The following is a 19846-nucleotide window of genomic DNA, read 5'->3' on the forward strand; positions in this document are numbered from 1 at the left end:
TAGGCCGACGATCGTTTCGGGGCCACTCAGGGTCCCCTTTACCAAGGCGGGTAGCAGAAAAGACATATATGTCTTTTCTGCTACCCGCCTTGGTAAAGGGGACCCTGAGTGGCCCCGAAACGATCGTCGGCCTATGCAGGTCAGACTGTGGATTTATATACATGTGATGGGACAATAAACTTGTGGCGATTGCTCCGATTAGTCTGTGTGCGGACTCCTTCACGACAGAAGTATTCCTATAACAAGGGAAGAGGATTCCATACTATATATTACTACTATATATAGGGATTACATTGTGAGCTTCTCTGAGGGACCTTTATGTGACAAGACAATATACTCTGTACAGCGCTGGGAAGATTTTGGCTATATAAAACCTAAATAATAATAATCCATGCTAGTGGGAACACTGGGAAGCTGCAGCCAGGAGCGGTACATAGTTCATGTGCTCGCTCACAGCTCTGTACTGGACTGAGTAGGACTAGCAGCAAGTACTGGTGTGATCAATATTAGAGTGAGTGAGTGAGTGAGTGAGTGAGTGAGTGAGTGAGTGAGTGAGTGAGTGAGTGAGTGAGTGAGTGAGTGAGTGAGTGAGTGAGTGAGTGAGTGAGTGAGTGAGTGAGTGAGTGAGCGAGCGAGCGAGCGTGTGTGTGTGTGTGTGTGTAGCTTAAAGCTGACCTGAACTCAGAACTTCCTCTCTGTTCTAAAAAGATAAGAAACATAACAACCTTTCAAGAAAATCATTTCTTAGTTACAGCTAATACAAATCCTGCAATAAATCTGCAGTGCGTCTACTTCCTTCTTTCATGAAAGCAGACATAGGGTTAACATCCTGTGTTTATAAATTAGCTGCTCTGCTGAGGCAGCAGATATTCTTGAGCAGACATCGCTGAGAGATCAAAATTACAGTTGTGATTAGACACAGAAGAGGGGGGACTAGAAAGGCTAAACTGTCTAAATACATACAGGGTGCATTTATCTGTCTTCTGTCCTGTGCAAGAGTTCATGTCCACTTTAAGAGAAAAACTCACTGGAAGAGTGACATGAACCAGTGCCCAAGCATTTTCCTGTAACCCATATCAGAAATGTTACTATCAAATAGACAGATGTACTCCGTCACTTACAGGCTGTCCTCCCCACCACCTGCTGTTATATCTTTCTCTAGATCGAAGGCTGAAGTTGGCATCAAAGACAGGATCGTACATAGAATTCCCTACAATCCCATGGGATTCCGGATAAAGCCCCTTTACAAAAAAAAAGAAAAGGACAAACATTAAATTAAGGCATACATAGAATGAAAGATTGTTCATACCACTCATATTTCACAGTTTATTATAGGGCACCTAAACAAGCATGGTCTTATCTGCTGCATGCGATTACGCTCAGCAAAGAGGTAATGCTTCTAATTTGCATTAGACTTCATTTAAACTAGGAGAACAAATTCATGGCTTAGTTAATTTCTACATGCTGCAACACAGAGATGTGAACATTCCGACTGTATTGTATGTCCATTTCAGGAGAAGACAGATGTAATGAGTAGGGTATACAATATGTTACTATGTTACTAATACATTATGAAAGCAAATGAACTCTTTCAATAAACAGGATATATAGACAAAATGTGTTGGTTTAATGTACAATAGAACGGTTTACAGCAAAGCTATAATGTTTGAAAGTGGATAAATATATGTATTTTTCACCTTTTTCCTAATTTTCCTTTTAAAATGTATTGACAATAAGGTAATAACTTAAAACAAATAGCCACAAAAAGCCTACTTTGTCCTGAAAAATAAATAGATCATTTAGTTGTGATAGTTATTGCCAAAGTAAACACAGCTGAGCTGAACTGTGAAAACGACCACGGTAGGGAAGTGGTTAGAGAATGCCTGTAGAGAAAGGTATACAGATGCTGGCATTCATTTCCTATGAAACAATACCAGTTGCCTGGCATCCTGCTGAGCTGTCATGCATCAATAGTGTCTGATCACACACCTGAAACAAGCATGCGGCAAATGCAGTCAAGTCAAACATGCATGCTTGTTTATGGTATAAGAAAGTAATAGAAGCAGAGGATCCGCAGGGCAGCCCGGCAACATGCATTGTTTAAAAGCAAATACGGCAGCCTCCATAACCCTCTCACTTCAGGTGTCCTTTTAAACACAATGAGAAAGGTTTTCAACCTCATACTTACTGTTGCCAGCGTATACAAATTTGGGTAAGTTTTTGTTGGATAAACCGGTCTCATGTAAGGAGCGTGTGTCCCACAGGTCCCTAGAAAAAAAATAAATATCACAATGCATACAAAACGGAGCCATAATAAAACAATAAAAGATTGCCAACGACCCCAAAGAGAAAAACAAAAAATGTCCGTTAACCATTTAAACCTCAAGCACTTACGGAGTTTGTAAATATTGGGCATAATATCTGGACCTTCCTTCATGTATGATGCACGGAAGCCGTCCACTGAGAAGATGATCAGAGGAGGACGAACAAACCTGGGGAGATAATACAGAGAAAGGATTTCAGCAACAGAAAAAATGGTCACTTTAAGGATAAAAATACAGGAAGGATTCATAAGGTGGTACATTTCTCCTGGATAAAGTTTTCCTCTAGGGGAGTTCCTGGAGAAGCAGGTGCTTAATTTGATCCTGTGGTCATTTTTGTAAGTCTCTGATTGGCTGATTCTAGTCACCACTTTTCTATAAACAGGAAGCAGAAGTGACAGAAGATTGCATGACGAGAAACAGTCAGCGACTAGGGATGGTCTAGGATAGTGTTTTTCAACATTTTATTGGTATGTTATGTACCCCTTTTAAAACCCTGTACTCACCAAGTACCCCCTAGCACAGTAAACATCACAAGTACCCCTTGACAAATATATATTTAATCGTAATACATGATAATTGGTTCTAAGCAATGTACAAACAATTACTATTGCTTTAAATGAGCTAAAAACACTTATTTGGTGTTTAAATAAGATTTATAATTTTCTAAAACTCTAAATTAGTTATTCTTGGTTAAGTATAATAAGCCTGAGTACCACCTGGAACCATCACAAGTACCCCTGGGGTACGCGTACCACACATTGAGAACCTAGGGTCTAGGACAGGCATGGGCAAACTTGGCCCTCTAGCTGTTAAGAAACTACAAGTCCCACAATGCATTGCAGGAGTCTTACATCCAGAGTCATGACTCAAAGGCAAATGCATTGTGGGACTTGTAGTTCCTTAACATCTGGAGGGCCAAGTTTGCCCATGTCTGGTCTAGGAGATGCTACTAATTCAGTTGATGCAAATATATGCAGTTTGGGATTCAATCAAATGCAGTAGTGGCTGTAAAGGACTGGTCCATTTCTTGTACACTCGGTAACAACGCTTATTTAGATTTGCCTTGAAGCTCCTTGATTAGGTGATGTCTAATGTCCCATACACACGCTCAGCAGCGGTCTTTTATGCAGCACAAATTATCAAAAAAACGTTTGTTGTGAAACAAGTTGAACAACCAAAAAAAAAAGTTTATAGCAAGCAACTTTTTTTTGGTTGTTCAACTTGTTTCACAACAAAAGTTGTTTGATAATTGGAGAGGAGAACGTGTGTATGGAGCTTAACATAACACTTATCAGGAGACAGGCCAGAGGCCAACTCCTGCAACACAGACTGTCACAGCTAAAGACTGCAATCTTCTTAGAGAGATTTAGTCTGTGCCTAAAACCTTGCAGCTTGAATACTAGACTCAAGTGATCCCCCAGCAAAAGCCCCACCTACATAGTATGGAACTAGCTCCCTCAAAAAAAAACCAAAAAAAACATAATTTGTTATTTTATACTTTAATCATGAACATTTTATCCAAAACAAAAAAAAAATGGTCTAAGATATTTACCCTGCTGGACATTCTGGTTGCTTAATCTCTTCACAGTCGCCTGTTGACCATCGGCTCGCACCTAAGACACGAAAGAAAGAAAGATTCTGTGGAAAGTTTGGATCATGTGTAGCCAACTTTACATTTTAATCTTACCAGCACACACTGACATTTCAACATTACATCATGTTGGAAACTGCTGAAATCTCATATTACAATTTTAATTTAGTAAATGCACTCCAAGTGCAAAATCAGCTTTGAACATTACAAAAGTGGAGAAGGAAACCTCTCTAATTACAAATATGTCTCTCACAAATGTTAATCAGATGTGGTTCCACTCTTCCAGCATGTAATTGCTTTTAAATGCCAAATTTTCCTTTGACGTAATATAGTTTGGTCACCCTAAATGGCTTTTGATTGATGAACAATAGAACATTCTCAAGCTAAAGGTCTGATCCACCAGGACAAAATTCTTTTAACGAAAATGTGGGGATGGCATCAAGTTTCTATGGCAACATTGCATGGCAGTGCATAGAGAAACACTATTAACTGCTGCCCTAGCACGAGAAGGGCCAATACTACAGAATAAAAGGGTCTTCTACGCTATACTACAGAATAAAACAATATCTACTGCCAGCTTAATGCACACTTTCCATTGGTCACTGTTTGATTGGTAAAACAGAGAAAGGCTTCATTTGACAGATTTTTGTTAGATGCAATGGGCCAGATGCATGAAGCAGTTGTAAAATTTACCAATGGCATGTGGGGAGGGATCTCATGTTACCGTGGTAATGGGCATGTTGCTATAGTAACAATTGGTACGCCAAGAGTGTGCCGCATGTTGCCGTAGCAACGCACATGCAACCCCAGTAACTTCTACAGTCCTGTGCGATGTACTATGAAGTTGCATGTGCTTCCAGCATGCGCGCTGCGCAAACACATGCTCCCAATGCCAGCTGTGAACCCTTTGATTTTTCCAAGGAGCACGCTGCTCCTCCACGTTTTCATTGTGCCCTTAACACTCCCAAATACATCCCACACGCATTCTGCACCCCCAAGTGATTTAAGTAAGCACTCTGCGTCTCCACATTCTTCATACGCCTGCCCTGCACTCCCAAGTGCTATGAACAACTTCAGGCTTCCTTCCTCTTCCATGATACTTTAAGCCTGCCTTGGGTTCACTTTCAGGCAATCTTCTACACCAACCATGTACTCTATACAGCACTGAAAGCGAACAAATTACTCATCAAACCTCACTGTTGAAACAGATTAAAGCTCACAGCCACATAAAGGAGCCAAAAATCATGCATATAAACCAGCTTGGTAATACTGTACACATTTTAACTTATTTGCAGAATACAGACAAGACAGCAGGAAAATAACGCTTACCCACATGGCCGGCATAAGCAATGAAACTGCACTGAATGGGAAAATCTGAGGAAGATGTAAAAAGGCAAAGCAATTCACTGCCTCCCTCAATTCTTACTAGGTAATTCCCTAATATAAATATTGAATATAGCAAAAAAACTAAAAATGCAGGCATTTCCATTGGCTAGAGTGGCAATTGGGTGATGTTCTCACTGCTTTGTTCTTCATCAAGCAGTACAATGTTTATGGCAGCAGCAACACAACTGAAATGAGATATTTACTGGAATGCTGTCTCAAACAAACTGATAAAACAAGATGTGGCAGCTGCTAATCAGTGCCGGTTACTGCTGATGGTCCCTGTATGCAGCGCCACAGCTATGGCCTACAGGCCGCATGGAATTAACTGTAGAGGGCTTTGTAGGCCACCAGAAATGGGTCGACGGGCCACACTGGGCCCCAGACAGACTTTGGACATACCTGCCCAAGAGGAAGGAGTGCAGATCTGTTTCAGTGCAGCTAGATATATTTAGGCCTTATTTCTCCAGTAAGAGTGGACAGAAGAAAGCTGCTAACCTTTACACGATACGAGATAGTCCGTGCAGCAGTCGCCTTTACTCAGACAGTCGTCAGAACAGTGGCATAAGCTGTCCTCATTCCTCGTCTCACCACATTTATTCGAACAGCTCCAGTCACGGGCTGAAATGGGAAAAAGCACAGAGAGACGTCAGAGGCTCACAGAGGTAAGAATCCAAGGCAAATTTAGCAAAACACACCTCGATAGATGACCCAAAAATGTTCAATGTAAAAGTGAAACAGACAAAGCGTAAGGATAAGCAGGGACAATTTTGAGAGATACCAATTTCACAGTGTATACGGGGGTATAAGCGGTTAACTTCCCCTTGTTTCCACCCTTTCCGCTGCACTGCAGACTACTCTCCATCCTCCCAACACTCCCGCCTTCTCAGATGAACTTCTAGTTGTTAAGGTGGAAGTGTTTGGAAGATGGCAAGCCAAATTAAAGTAATTGGGAATCTAGGTAAAAATAAAAAGCCAGATACTTACCAGGGACGGATCTAGGGGGGGGGGGGGGGGGGGCAGGCGGGTCTCTTGCCCCAGGCGCAAAATTTGGATGGGGAATGGCAGTTTAGGCGCCAAAACCTGACGCAACTTGGTCTAGATCCGTCCCTGATAGTTGCCTAAGGAGAGGGAAGGCTCTGGGTCCTAATGAGCCTTCCCTCTCCTCTCCCGATGCAGCACTGGCTCCCCCATTTGAAACCCCGCCGAGGGAAGTCTTCGGGAACCAAGTCCTTCCGAAGATGGGTGGCTTCATGCATCACATGCACGAGAGAGGGCATACGGCTTCAAGACCACTCGGGCTCCCGAAGACTTCCGAAGCATCCCTTTGGGGGCGGAGAGCAGCATTTGACCAAATAGGTCGAATGTTGATATGGGTGATCCTGCACTGGGAACAGGCACCGGGAGAAGAGATGGAAGGCTCATTAGGACTCAGAGCCTTCCCTCTCCTTAGGTAAATATCTGGCTTTTCTTTTTTTTTTTTTTTTTTATCAACAATGGTTCCATTGACTTTAAACCCTTCTGTCACAGACTACACCCCTGTACATGTACACACTTGAACAGTTTTGCATTTCACTAAACAATTCCAGTTCAGAGAAACACCTTTCACTCACTACAGTTTTTCAATTAGTTGACTGATTTACCATGCATGTATTTAATTTACAAAGCATTTCTATTTGGTGAAGCTTTTGGCTTAAAGTGAACCTTAAGTCAGAAAAAAAAATGAGTTTAACTCACCTGCGGCTTCTACCAGCCCCCTGCAGCAGTCCTGTGCCCTCGCAGCCACTCACCAATCCTCTGGTCCCCCGCTGCCAGCTAGTTTCGTCTTTGCCGACAGGCCCGTCCGGACTGGCCACGCGTAGCTTTTTCCGCATTCCCGACTGCAATTAGCGCTATTGCGGGCCGCAACGCGTACAAAAATATGCATTGCCGCATATCTATGCGTTCATAATGTGGCAACGCGTATTTTTGTACACGTTGCGGCCTGCAATAGCGCTAATTACAGTCGGGAATGCGGAAAAAGCTACGCGTGGCCAGTCCTGACGGGCCTGTCGGCAAAAATGAAACTAGCTGTCAGCGGGAGACCAGAGGATTAGTGAGTGGCTGCGAGGGCACAGGACTGCTGCAGGGGGTTGGTAGAAGCCCCAGGTGAGTAAAACTCATTTTTTTTCTGGCTGAATTGTCTCTTTAAAGCAAATCTGTAGCGATAAAACAAAAGTTAGATACTTTACCTATAGTATAGAGTGAAGGCTCTGGATACTATTGAGCTTTCCCTGCCCCCTCTTGGCGGTCTCATTCCCCTGCTCCCCCACTGAAGTTACTCCGCCTCCTGCAGCCCTTCGGAAGCCCGTGTCCCCGAGTGCTCCCGAAGACAGGCACGTGTGCACAAACATACAAGATGTAAATTTGTCCCAAAGTTAAATATTCTATTAATTACTTTTTCCTATACCATGGATGTTATTAATCTAACAGCTCTGAACCACTAAGTGACAAGTTTTTGAATTGGCCCATCTCAATACATAGTTCACAAAGTTCCCATTGTTCTTTTCAATACTTTTCCTGGCAAGGACCAATACAAAGATGCTGGCCAGTGCCTCCTGGCATACCTTCGAATTTGTCAGTAAGGCTGTGCCACTGCTGTTCGGGGTTCTTTCAGGAATAAAGGAAATCTTGAAAACCCTCCAGTTGGTAAAGCCTTGTATAGGCGCTCAATGGTTCTCTGTTGTGTCCTACTTAGAACGTAGCACGTGTACGACAGCTCCCCCAATACATGCCAAGATCCTGACTACACGATCATCTCATCCAGGCACCGTGCACTGTTCCTCCTAATTTCCCACCCACTTGGTGCCACTACATCATCCGGCACGCATCGTCCCGCCACATTCCTCCATAACAGAATGAATAGCTAGTCTAGAGGCTTACAACTCATCTGTACAGCATTGGGCCCTGTACTATCCCCCTAGGTGTCAAGTCCCAATCTCTGAGGGAGAGTGTAACTACACCTGAAGTGAGAGAGATATGGAGGCTGCCATATTTACTTCTTTTAAACAAGACAGAAAGAGATTAGTAAAGTTGACAGGCAACTTGTATTGCTTAAAAGGAAAAAATAGGGCAGCTTAAATATCCCACTTAGTTTAAGTGTCCTTTAAAAGATACAGAGCAGTCAATTTATACTATTTTAAGTAGCAGTGGAGTATTGTACTGTTAGCCATCAGTAAAAGGAAGAAGTTTTGAATCAGGATGATACCATGTACTGGCTAACGTAGAAGAAAAGGAGTAACCTTTTGACTATGAAGCTTTCCTCAGGAATCAAGTCTGAGGAAGGCTTCATAGCCAAAAGCTTACTCTTTTCTACTATTTGAAGTGACTGCTACACAGGACAAGAGTAATCTACAGTACATTTTACTCTGGGACAAATACACATTTTAAATATATGTGAACACGTGTATTTTCATGATAAGTGGTCCTTTAAACCACATTTACAGTACATAGCGCAGTAAGGGAAAAAAAAACTGAAAGTCTTCTCACGAGGTGTCCCTCCGTGAGGCTCGAAAACTCTGCCTAGAAATGAACATCACAAACAAGCAGTCCAAAGAGTTTTGTAAATGAGACTGTAAGGCAGAGCTGTGTGCAGACATCACAGGAGAGTCGGGCGAAGCCAACAGGCAAGGAATGCTGGGAGAGGAGAGCGTATAAAACCCGGATTGTGTTCCACGAGGCATGACTTCAGTAAGCGTAAGTGCCTAAGCCGCAATCAAGTTTAGCAAGGTCTATCCTAACAGTCCTGCTTATGTCCTATTAGCCATTTACACACGCCCAAACAAAACGGCGACTGTTTGGTATATGAACACGTTAGTACCGTGCCCTGGGCCCCGTGAAATCGTCATAAAAAGTGACATTCATGGAGACTAACGTGTATTTATTAAGTGGTTTCTTTAATTAGATAGAGTGGCGAACCAGACCAGATTAAATACAACCACCTCCCACATTCAGAATCTCAAAAACCACACTTATACCTGGCTTAAAATTAACCCCAGCAGTGCCAAGGCTTAGTAGGGTGTCTAATTAGTAGAAGAGGATTCTAATCCACTTTTCGATAGAGGAAGTAGAGCACAACTGAAGACAAAACTTTGTGCTCTGTATAAATATGGCGATATACACTATTTCAGGCATGGTTAGATATCAATCTTTAACTCGTTGATTCATTTTGCACCATTAGACAAGATTCCAGCAGAGATCTTGTCTAATATTAATCTCACCGTTGCCTGTTGCAGTTCAAAGATATGCAGATAGTCATGCTTGCTGTCACTGCGTACAGCACCATTACCCTCCCGGCGGCACAGATTGTGGCATGAACAGGTGGGCAACTGGTACTGTTCAAGAAGACGTAAATATGGCAGCCTCCATATCCCTCTCAGTCCAGGTATCCCTTAAAGGACAACTGTAGCCAGAGGTTGCCATATTTATTTCCTTTTAAACAATGCCCATTGCCTGGATGTCCTGCTGATCCTCTGCCTCTTATACTTTTAGCCATAGACCCTAAACAAGCATGCGGATCAAATGAATCCGACTAAATTAGCTACTTGTTTCGGGTGTGTGCTTCAGACACTACTGACCAGCAAGATAAACAGGACAGCCAGGCAACTGGGACTGTTCAAAAAGGAAATAAATATGGTAGCCACCATGTTTCTCACCTCAGGTTCCTTTGGCGCTATTCTTAACGAGGCATTTAAGCCAGGGAGAAAACAGTTTTACTCACCTGGGGCTTCTACTAGCCCCTTGCAGCAATCCCGTGCCCTCGCAGTCACTCACGGATCCTCCGGTCCCCCGCCGCCAGCTGGTTTTGTTTTGCCGACAGGCCCGGCCACACGCAGCCTTATTCACATTCCCATCCGCAATAGCGTCCTGCGCAGGACGCTACTCCGGATGGGAACACAAAGAAGACGACGCATGGCCAGGCCTGCGCAGGCGCAGTAAGCCTGTCCGAGAAAATTAAAGTAGCTGGCCGCGGGGGACAAAAGATCCGTGAGTGACTGCGAGGGCACCAAACGGCTGCAGGGGGCTGGTAGAATCCCCAGGTGAGTAAAACTGATTTTCCTAACCCTAGCTTAAAGTGAACCTCCGGACTAAAAATCTACTCGGCAGAACTGAAAAGGCTTGGTGTTTCTTTAACAGTTTCACAGCATCAGAACTTTGTTTTTCTTACCAAAGCATTTTTAGCTGCATTTTTAGCTAAGCTCCACCTATCAAAGAAAACTGCTGGGCGGTTTTTCCCTGAGGCTGTGCAAAGCATGATGGGATTTCCTATGTTGTTATTCACTTTGCCTAGCAACTGGGAGAGGTGCTCAGGACACAGGACAGTTGAAACTGTGTCTCATGTTCCCTGTCACCTCCTTTCAACCAAAAAGATGGCTGCCCTCATGAAATCAAACATTTGCCTGTTCTTTTAAAACAGGGTGGGTAAGAGATTATATTACCTATCTATTTTAATTACCATAACTAATGTAACTTAATGACAGTATGTTAGTTTAGGCTGGAGTTCCTCTTTAAGTATCCCTTTAACTGTTTGAGTTGTGCAGCTTTATCACAGGATTTACCATGATCTTAGGGGACCATGTAGTAAACTTACAGAATATAAGATGAGCATATGATAAAGTGCATATTTAGAGAAGAGAAAACTGCATGACAATTTTTTTTTTGTTCCAGAGGCAGTGGCGTAGCAATAGGGGTTGCAGAGGTTGCGACCGCACCGGGGGCCATGAGCCAGAGGGTCACCGTATGGCTTTCTCTCAACTGCAGTATTAGCGCTTTATTGGTCCTGTGCTTGTAATAATCACTTATTTTAATGCTTTAAATGATAATCACTAACAAGCTGTCCCCCATCCCCTTTGCGCACCTCTGACACTGTGTTGTCCTTGGCAAGTTTTGTGTGCCGTATCAATTGTGAAGTATAGAGTGCTTGGGGGGCCCCATGTAAAACTCACACCAGGGCCCATAGCTCCTTAGCTACGCCACTGTCCAGAGGTACAGCTAAAAGTATTCTTGTTGTCAGAATCAGGAATTAGTTCACCAGCATCAGGAGGAATCCTAATGTGTAAAGTGATAGAATGCTTCACTGATTAATGGCTAAGCCTAATGCGTTATGCTGAGTCGAGTTGCACTGCATTAAATCACATTGCCAAAATGCAACTCAACGTATATGTTACGGCCAAAACCAGAAATCGGCCAATTCTAGAATTGGCCGGCCGTTTCTAGAACTGGCCGATTTGACGTCGGCCAAAGTCCAAAATGCTGGGAATTTCTGACATTGGCCGGCCAGTTCTAGAACCGGCCAAAGTCAGTCGGCCAAAGTCCAGAAACATGAATGGCACTTGGAACTATTTGTTAGTTACAACTGATACAAATCCTGCAATAAATCTGCAGTGTGTCTACATCCTGCTTTCTTGGGAGCAGGCATATTGTTAACATCATGTGCTTTTAAATTAGCTGCTTTGTTGTGGCAGTCAGGTGGGTGCTATACGTGGCTGGAGGGGGGGGGGGGGAAGCTTTGCTGAGGGGAGGGGGGGCCTTTGCTGGGCGCTTTGCATGGCTGGGGGGAGGGATTTGCTGGGCGCTTTGCATGGCTGTGGGGGGGGGAGGGGACTTGCTGGGTTTTTGCATGGCTGGGGTTTGATATGCTGGGCCCTTTGCATAGCCAGGGGGGGGGGGGCTTTTCTGGGCACTGTGCATTGCTGGGGTAGTTTTGCATGGCTGTGGGGGGTGGGGGCCTTTCTGGCTGCTTTGCATGGCTGGGGGGAGGGATTTGCTGGGCGCTTTGTATGGCTGAGGGGGGGGGGGGGATTTGCTGGATTTTTGCATGACACTTTGGATTTGCTGGCCGTTTTGCATGGCTGGGGGGGGGGATTTGCTGGGGGGTAAATGCTGGGCGCTTTGCTGGGCACTGTGCCTTGCTGGGGTAGTTTGCATGGCTGTGGGGGCTTTTCTGTATGGCTGAGGGGGGGGGGGGGGGGGGAATTTGCTGGGTTTTTGCATGACACTTTGGATTTGCTGGCCGTTTTGCATGGCTGGGGGGGGGGGATTTGCTGGCCGTTTTGCATGGCTGGGGGGGGGATTTGCTGGCCGTTTTGCATGGCTGGGGGGGGGGATTTGCTGGCCGTTTTGCATGGCTGGGGGGGGGATTTGCTGGCCGTTTTGCATGGCTGGGGGGTAAATGCTGGGCGCTTTGCTGGGCACTGTGCCTTGCTGGGGGTAGTTTTGCATGGCTGTGGGGGCTTTTCTGGCTGCTTTGCATGACTGGGGGGGGGGCAGCCTGCCGCTATTTCCAGACCCCAGATCAGAGCGGCGGAGAGGAGCTGAGCAGCGCGCACACTACCCGCCCTGACCCATACACTTCACATGCGGAAGTGAGCAATGACGTCACCTCTGCATGGAAGTGTAAGCGTCTTTGCGGGTCGCGTGTGCGGCGCTGCTCTGCCTCTCTTTACCTCTCCGGTCCGGGTCGTCCTGATGTGAGGTCTGGCAGTGACTAGCGGCATCAGGGGAGGGAGAGGTGAGCGGCAGATCGGGACTTGGCCGGCCACACTTAGCCAGAACGCGTTCTGGCCGGCCAAAGTCCGGAAGAAACGTTTATTTCTAATATTGGCCGCATCAGCCGGCCACTTCTAGATTTGACCGGCCAGAACCCGAAGTGGCCAGACTTCGGGTTCTGGCCGTAACATATATAAGTATAAATCCAGACTTAAAAGGAACCCGATGTGTGAGATATGGAGGTTGCCATATTTATTTTCTTTGTTAACAATACCAGCTCCCTGGTAGTGCTGCTGATCTTTCTGGTCAGTAGCGTCTGAATCACACACCTGAAACAAGCATGCAGCTAATCTTATCGGAAATATCTGATCTACATGCTTGTTCAGGGTCTATGAAAAAGTATTAGAGACAGTGGATCAGCAGGACTGCATTGTTGAAAAGGAAATGAATATGGAATCCTCCATAGTCTCACACCTCGGATTCCCTTTAAGAGCTCAGATTTCCACATACATTTGCTCCAATACGCAAACTTGGTTTACGTGGCTACATCAGTTTAAATATCACTTCAAGAATACGTTACAGCAGAATAAAACCCAGACAACGTACGCAGCCCTGCACACAGCAAAGTCATAGCATTGAAAGCTCTGCCTCTAAAAGCAAAGCCACTTTGAACGTACATTCTGCATATTTCTAACCAAATAAATTGGCACATTTCACTTTCTCATCTAGCTGCAAATCTTCGTGCATCACAAAGTTCACCGCATGTAGAGAACACTCACACCCTGACCTATCATTGGCTGAATTAGGTCACTCGAGCTTCAATTCAACATTTGATAATATGATTAATGATAAGTACACCCAGACAAAACAAGTTGGGCAATGTATGTCAAAGTTTACCAGAAACAGCTCAGTACAATACACAGTATTGAAACAGGAATAGAGCTTGAAACAGACTGGGGGTATGAACCCACATAGAACAAAAACGCCAGCATAACATTCCAAGGTAACACTGTAATATAGCAGACCGCTAGGTACAAGAGGTATCATTAAGCACACAGGGACATTCATAAGAAGAAAATCTGTATTGGTAGGCTAAAGAAAAAGTAGCAACAAGAAATATTACATAGGACAATGAGAGGTATCATAGTGGAAATAGTGCAACAACCAAAGTACAGGGACAACATAATCCCAATGAGCTGCTAAAGTGGCACAAAAGGCAAAATTAGCTGTAACGAAATCTACAAAATAATGGGATGTGCCAGAAATAGTTAATGGAGTGCAGTAAAGTCTGAAGAGAACAAGGTGGACTGTTACCTGGAAGATGGCGGGTGGAGGGAGGAGTGGAAAGGTCCAGTGTTTTGGGGTATAATACACTTTTTGTTCAGAGACCTTTACTCAGACCCATCCATTCTAATTTTATTAGTTTTATGTAAACTTTCTAGCAAATTTTGCTTTAGGGTTTAGCTTTGTTGGGATGACAATACCAAAAGGACGCCCGCCCAAGTTTGCAGCATATAGCACTAAACGACCCCCCATTAGAATCTCACTCTCCCCCCAGCCCCCCCTTCTAAAAATTGCAGAGTTGAGCAGCGGAGCAGTATATTTACCTGATCAGCACTGCATCAGGTCTCCTCAGTTCCTCCCAGTAGCTGCACTCTGTTTGCATACAGCCAGCTCTTGATACATGTCACGTGATCGGGAGTTGAGGTATGCAGCGTTGTACATGCACGGCTGCCAGAAAGAACTGAGGAGACCTGAAACAGCACTGGAGAAGGTAAATTTAAATCTCCGCTGCTCAATTCTGTCGATGTGGTAAGAGAAGTGACGTCTCCCTCCCCAAACCACCCCCCCCCCCCCCCCCCCCGGGTAAGATTATGCCAGACTAGAATGCATGTATAAGTCTACCAGAATCACCTCCATACCTTGGTGTGACGTGTTGTCCCTGCTACAGGCAGGCCAGTTTCAGCAGGTACAACCTGGTGATTGCCAGTAGTAAAGAAACAGTCCACCAGTAGGGATGGTAATTTGCCAATCCCTTATGGGGTGCTCTGGTAAGAGCCGGGGGGACCACTCTGTGCTTTGGGAGAGCCCTTCCTCAACCACTAGTGGTAGAGTCCACCGTGCCAGCGTAACAGCTGATACTCTTTAGTTATGCCTTTTAGCAAACCCATATCTTACACATCACACCATGCAAGCTGACAGATGCTATTGGCTTCAAGCATCGAAAAGATCAAGAGACAAATAACTTTCTACATATTACTTGCGTCAAACCTGATGCAGAGGACCACTTAGGGTCTGGGGCCACAGCATCATCTGGAAGGTACATCGTCCATTCACTCGTTGCTAAAGAGGAAAAAGGACAACATGAAAAATAAAAAAAATTATGTTTGAGATGAAGAGCCCACAAAATCTTTACAATAGGACAATGATATCAATAAGTACTGGGAAGGGGAGGAGAATAGAAGAGCTGGGTGTGGCCATAAAAAACAAAGCATGCCGCAGTCCATGGTTTTGTGCTGCCACACAACAGTTTCTCCGGACTTACAGGGACAGGTGTGGCGGTGAGAGTTATTGTATTAGGCGGGGTAAGGGCTACTCTAAGCACGATTTGAGAACAGCTTGCGTGCAGTTTAGATGAGACGTTAGCCAATTTCATACGTAGGTAGAACATCTATAAATGCCAAATGGAAGACCAACTGATCAAATGATGAAAACTGACGATTAACAAACCGCAAAACCCTTTGTACACTATTCTTACATCTTCTATGAACCACCCCCCCCCCCCCCCCCCCCCCCCCCCCCCCCCACCCCCCCCCCCCCCCCCCCCAAGTGAGACACTTTCAAAACATTAAAAGGAAGGGATAAGCAAGGGGAGATATACAGCAGTACTTAGGAATACCCACACAAGCTATTCTCATCCCAGTTTAAAATAAATGTTTATTGATAGCTGACCTTAAACCAACAATGGTGTAGTAAGAGCATAACAGTTATACGCTTAACTTAGAGTAAGGTCTAGAACCATAAATGTGCAAAATCAAAACAGAAAACAGTCAATCTAGTCCATGTTTGTTTTAATCAGAATAAAAATAAGAAGACAAAACACACAAGGATGAGGTGTACACAAGACACACATGGTCAGAATCATTTACAGAACAGACACGAAACGAATGCACCACACAGTGTGCGACATACTTGTCTTTAGGCAATGCTGATCGAAGTCATGGCAGCAGCTGTTGTCGCTCTTGCATGCGTTGTCACAGCGGCAGCGCTCACTCTCTTGCGCCTCAAAACATCTCCCTTTACAGGTTCCAAAAGTGCTGCTCCAAGGGGAATCCGCGAGAACTACAAGCAGAACAGATAGGAGCTACATGAAATACACATATGGCCAGGCACTGCTTAAAGCAGCAGGGACAGCCATACTATCCCAGGAAAAAAAAAAACAAAAAAACACATATATAAGAAGATTAATACTTTTTCTACTTGCATAACATAGGTTTTGCACTGTCTAAGTTTTAATTACAGTGAATCTTATAGAGAAATAAAGAGAGAAAAAACAACAACTTTCAGGCATTTTCCATCTTTACTGCCTCTGACTAAAGCCAATCATAATCGCCTTTGCTCCTTTAGGACCCTGTCACACTGGACAGTGTTTTTCGGGCCATTTTTAAAAAATGTTGCATTTAACTTGCATTAACTACTTTAAAATCTTTGCTACACATATCAGCAACCCTTTAAACTTCACTTGCGAATCAGGGGCATAGATATGCGTTATTTGTTTACTTAACGCTGCAGTTGGCGATCACAGCATGCTTTTGTTCGCCTTTGTCATAATCCTGCAATTTCATGATCAGTGAATGGGAAACTGCTGTTCCCAAAGCCTATCACATTGCCGGTTATGAATGCAAGCTGGCATCAGCGGGACATCGGCATTCATTCACAAAGTGAAAAGATATACAAATAATTATCCCTGTGTACTTTTGGCCAAAAAGTTAAAATACACCCATATACACTATTAAATATAACAAATACATTTTTATTTTTAAAGCCTTTCACCCTTACCCTATAGTTACCAAAACAAAATTTAAGTTTTTTTTTTAAATTACATTAAAAATATCTACATTAAGTTAACTTAGGGACTTAAATATGTATGCCATGAGGGTATTTTACCAGGCCTGTGGAGTTGTAGTCTGAGCAATTTTGGGTGCCTGGAGTCGGAGTTAGAGTCAGTGGTTTCATAAACTGAGGAGTCCAAGTTGGGAGATGATTTTTGTACCAAATCCATCAGAGTTGGAGTTGGGTGATTTTTACACAGTAGCAATAAAAAGTATGTGAACCCTTTGGAATTACCGTATATACTCGCATATAAGCCGACCCGTATATAAGCCGTCCCCCCAACTTTTCCCTGAAAAACCAGGGAAAAATGATTGACCCCCATATAAGCCGGGGGGTAGGAAACGCTGGCCGCCTTATTCCCCGAGTGTGTCCCAGTATAGCTAGTAAAGTGTCCAGTATGGGTAGGTAGTGCCCCAGTATAGCGAGTATAGTGCTCAGTATAGCTAGTATAGTGCTCAGTATAGCTAGTATAGTGCTCAGTATAGCTAGTATAGTGCTCAGTATAGCTAGTATAGTGCTCAGTATAGCTAGTATAGTACTTAGTATAGCTAGTAAAGTGCCCCAGTTCAGCTAGTATAGTGCCCAGTACAGCTAGTATAGTGCTCAGTATAGCTAGTAAAGTGCCCCAGTTTAGCTAGTATAGTGCCCAGTACAGCTAGTATAGTGCTCAGTATAGCTAGTAAAGTGCCCCAGTTTAGCTAGTATAGTGCTCAGTATAGCTAGTATAGTGCTCAGTATAGCTAGTAAAGTGCCCCAGTATAGCTAGTATAGTGCTCAGTATAGCTAGTATGGTGCCCCAGTATAGCTAGTATAGTGCTCAGTATAGCTAGTATAGTGCCCCAGTTTAGCTAGTATAGTGCTCAGTATAGCTAGTATAGTGCCCCAGTTTAGCTAGTATAGTGCTCAGTATAGCTAGGATAGAGACCCAGTTTAGCTAGTATAGTGCTCAGTATAGCTTGTATAGTGCCCCAGTTTAGCTAGTATAGTGCTCAGTATAGCTAGGATAGAGACCCAGTTTAGCTAGTATAGTGCTCAGTATAGCTTGTATAGTGCCCCAGTTTAGCTAGTATAGTGCCCCAGTATAGCTAGTATAGTGCCCCAGTATAGCTAGTATAGTGCCCCAGTATAGCTAGTATAGTGCCCCAGTATAGCTAGTATAGTGCCCCAGTATAGCTAGTATAGTGCCCCAGTATAGCTAGTATAGTGCCCCAGTATAGCTAGTATAGTGCTCAGTTTAGCTAGTATAGTGCTCAGTATAGCTTATATAGTGCCCCAGTTTAGCTAGTATAGTGCCCCAGTATAGCTAGTATAGTGCCCCAGTATAGCTAGTATAGTGCCCCAGTATAGCTAGTATAGTGTTCAGTATAGCTAGTATAGTGCTCAGTATAGCTAGTATAGTGCTCAGTATAGCTAGTATAGTGCTCAGTATAGCTAGTATAGTGCTCAGTATAGCTAGTATAGTGCTCAGTATAGCTAGTATAGTGCCCCAGTTTAGCTAGTATAGTGCTCAGTATAGCTAGTATAGTGCTCAGTATAGCTAGTATAGTGCTCAGTATAGCTAGTATAGTGCCCCAGTTTAGCTAGTATAGTGCTCAGTATAGCTAGTATAGTGCCCCAGTTTAGCTAGTATAGTGCCCCAGTTTAGCTAGTATAGTGCTCAGTATAGCGCTCAGTATAGCGCCCTAGTTTAGCTAGTATAGCGCTCAGTAAAGCTAGTAAAGTGCCCCAGTTAAGCCAGTACAGTCCCCGCTCCCCCAATGGCCGCCGCCGCCGCTATTACCTGGCTGCATCTTCTATTTCAGTCTCCGTGCTTGTAAACATTCAGAGCAGCGCGCCCGGCGCGGCTACTGTGACGAGCGGCAAGCCAGGAAAGAGCGGTTCCCATAGTAACAGAAAGCCGCGCTCTTTCCTGCCTCGTCACAGTAGCAGCGCCGGGCGCGCTGCTCTAAATGTTTACAAGCACGGAGACTGAAACAGAAGATGCGGACAGGTAATAGCAGCGGCGGCGGCCATGGGGGGAGCGGGGGACCCGCGGACCAGCGGAGGGGGGGACCCGCGGACCACCATGACTCGCATACAAGCCGAACCCCCAACTTTTGGCCCCCTTTTTGGGGGTCAAAAATTCGGCTTGTATGCGAGTATATACGGTTTATGGATTTCTGCACAAATTGGTCATAAAACGTGATATGATCTTCATCTAAGTCCCAACAACAGACACTGACATCTGCTTAAACTAATACCACACAATTAAAATGTTTCCATGTTTTTATTTAACACCATGTTAACAGTCACTGTGCAGGTGAAAAAAGTATGTGAACCCTTAGATTTAATTACTGGTTGAACCTCCTTTGGCAGCAATAACTTCAACTAAGCCTTTCCTGTAGTTGCACATCAGACTTGCAAAATGCTCAGGAGTAATTCTTGACCATTCCCCTTTACAGAAGTGTTTCAGTTCAGCAATATTCTTGGGATGTCTGGTGTAAATCGCTTTCTTGTGGTCATGGGTTGAGGTCAGGACTCTGAATGGGTCATTCCAGAAAGCATATTTTCTTCTGTTTAAGCCATTCTGTTTTACTTCTATGCTTTGGGTCGTTGTCCTGTTACAAAATCCATCTTCTGCTGAGCTTCAGCTGGTGGACAGATGGCCTTAAGTTCTGCAAAATGTCTTGATCAACTTAATTTCTCTTTTGATATTAGCAAAACAATCCAGCCCATTACGCAGCAAAGCAGCCACAAACCATGATGCCCCCACCACCATACTTCACAGTTGGGATGAAGTTTTGATGTTGGTGTGCTGTGCCTTGTTTTCTCCACACATAGGGCTTGATTCTCAAAAGCGGTTTAACTGCTATCACAGCAGTTATCACAGGCTCTGCCACTCGCAGTGCTTATCACGCGAACAGCGTTA

General features: G+C 44.3%; 1 protein-coding gene across 6 annotated transcripts in view; it reads right to left on the reverse strand.

Annotated features, from left to right (window-relative positions):
* ENPP2 (ectonucleotide pyrophosphatase/phosphodiesterase 2) overlaps window positions 1-19846 on the reverse strand; it is a 201861-nt gene that overhangs the window by 94647 nt on the left and 87368 nt on the right. For 5 of the 6 annotated variants that reach the window (XM_068237969.1, XM_068237968.1, XM_068237967.1 and 2 more), the window contains exons 3-9: window positions 16018-16167; window positions 15097-15168; window positions 5797-5919; window positions 3877-3937; window positions 2395-2492; window positions 2189-2268; window positions 1122-1241 (exon numbers count right to left, since the gene is read on the reverse strand). In XM_068237969.1, the coding sequence (XP_068094070.1) occupies window positions 1122-1241; window positions 2189-2268; window positions 2395-2492; window positions 3877-3937; window positions 5797-5919; window positions 15097-15168; window positions 16018-16167 (704 nt within the window). The remainder of the gene's footprint in view (window positions 1-1121; window positions 1242-2188; window positions 2269-2394; window positions 2493-3876; window positions 3938-5796; window positions 5920-15096; window positions 15169-16017; window positions 16168-19846) is intronic. The other variant, XM_068237970.1, reaches the window with a different exon arrangement.

Source organism: Hyperolius riggenbachi, chromosome 5, assembly GCF_040937935.1.
Source record: "Hyperolius riggenbachi isolate aHypRig1 chromosome 5, aHypRig1.pri, whole genome shotgun sequence".
In the NCBI taxonomy this organism is placed as follows: Eukaryota; Metazoa; Chordata; class Amphibia; order Anura; family Hyperoliidae; genus Hyperolius; species Hyperolius riggenbachi.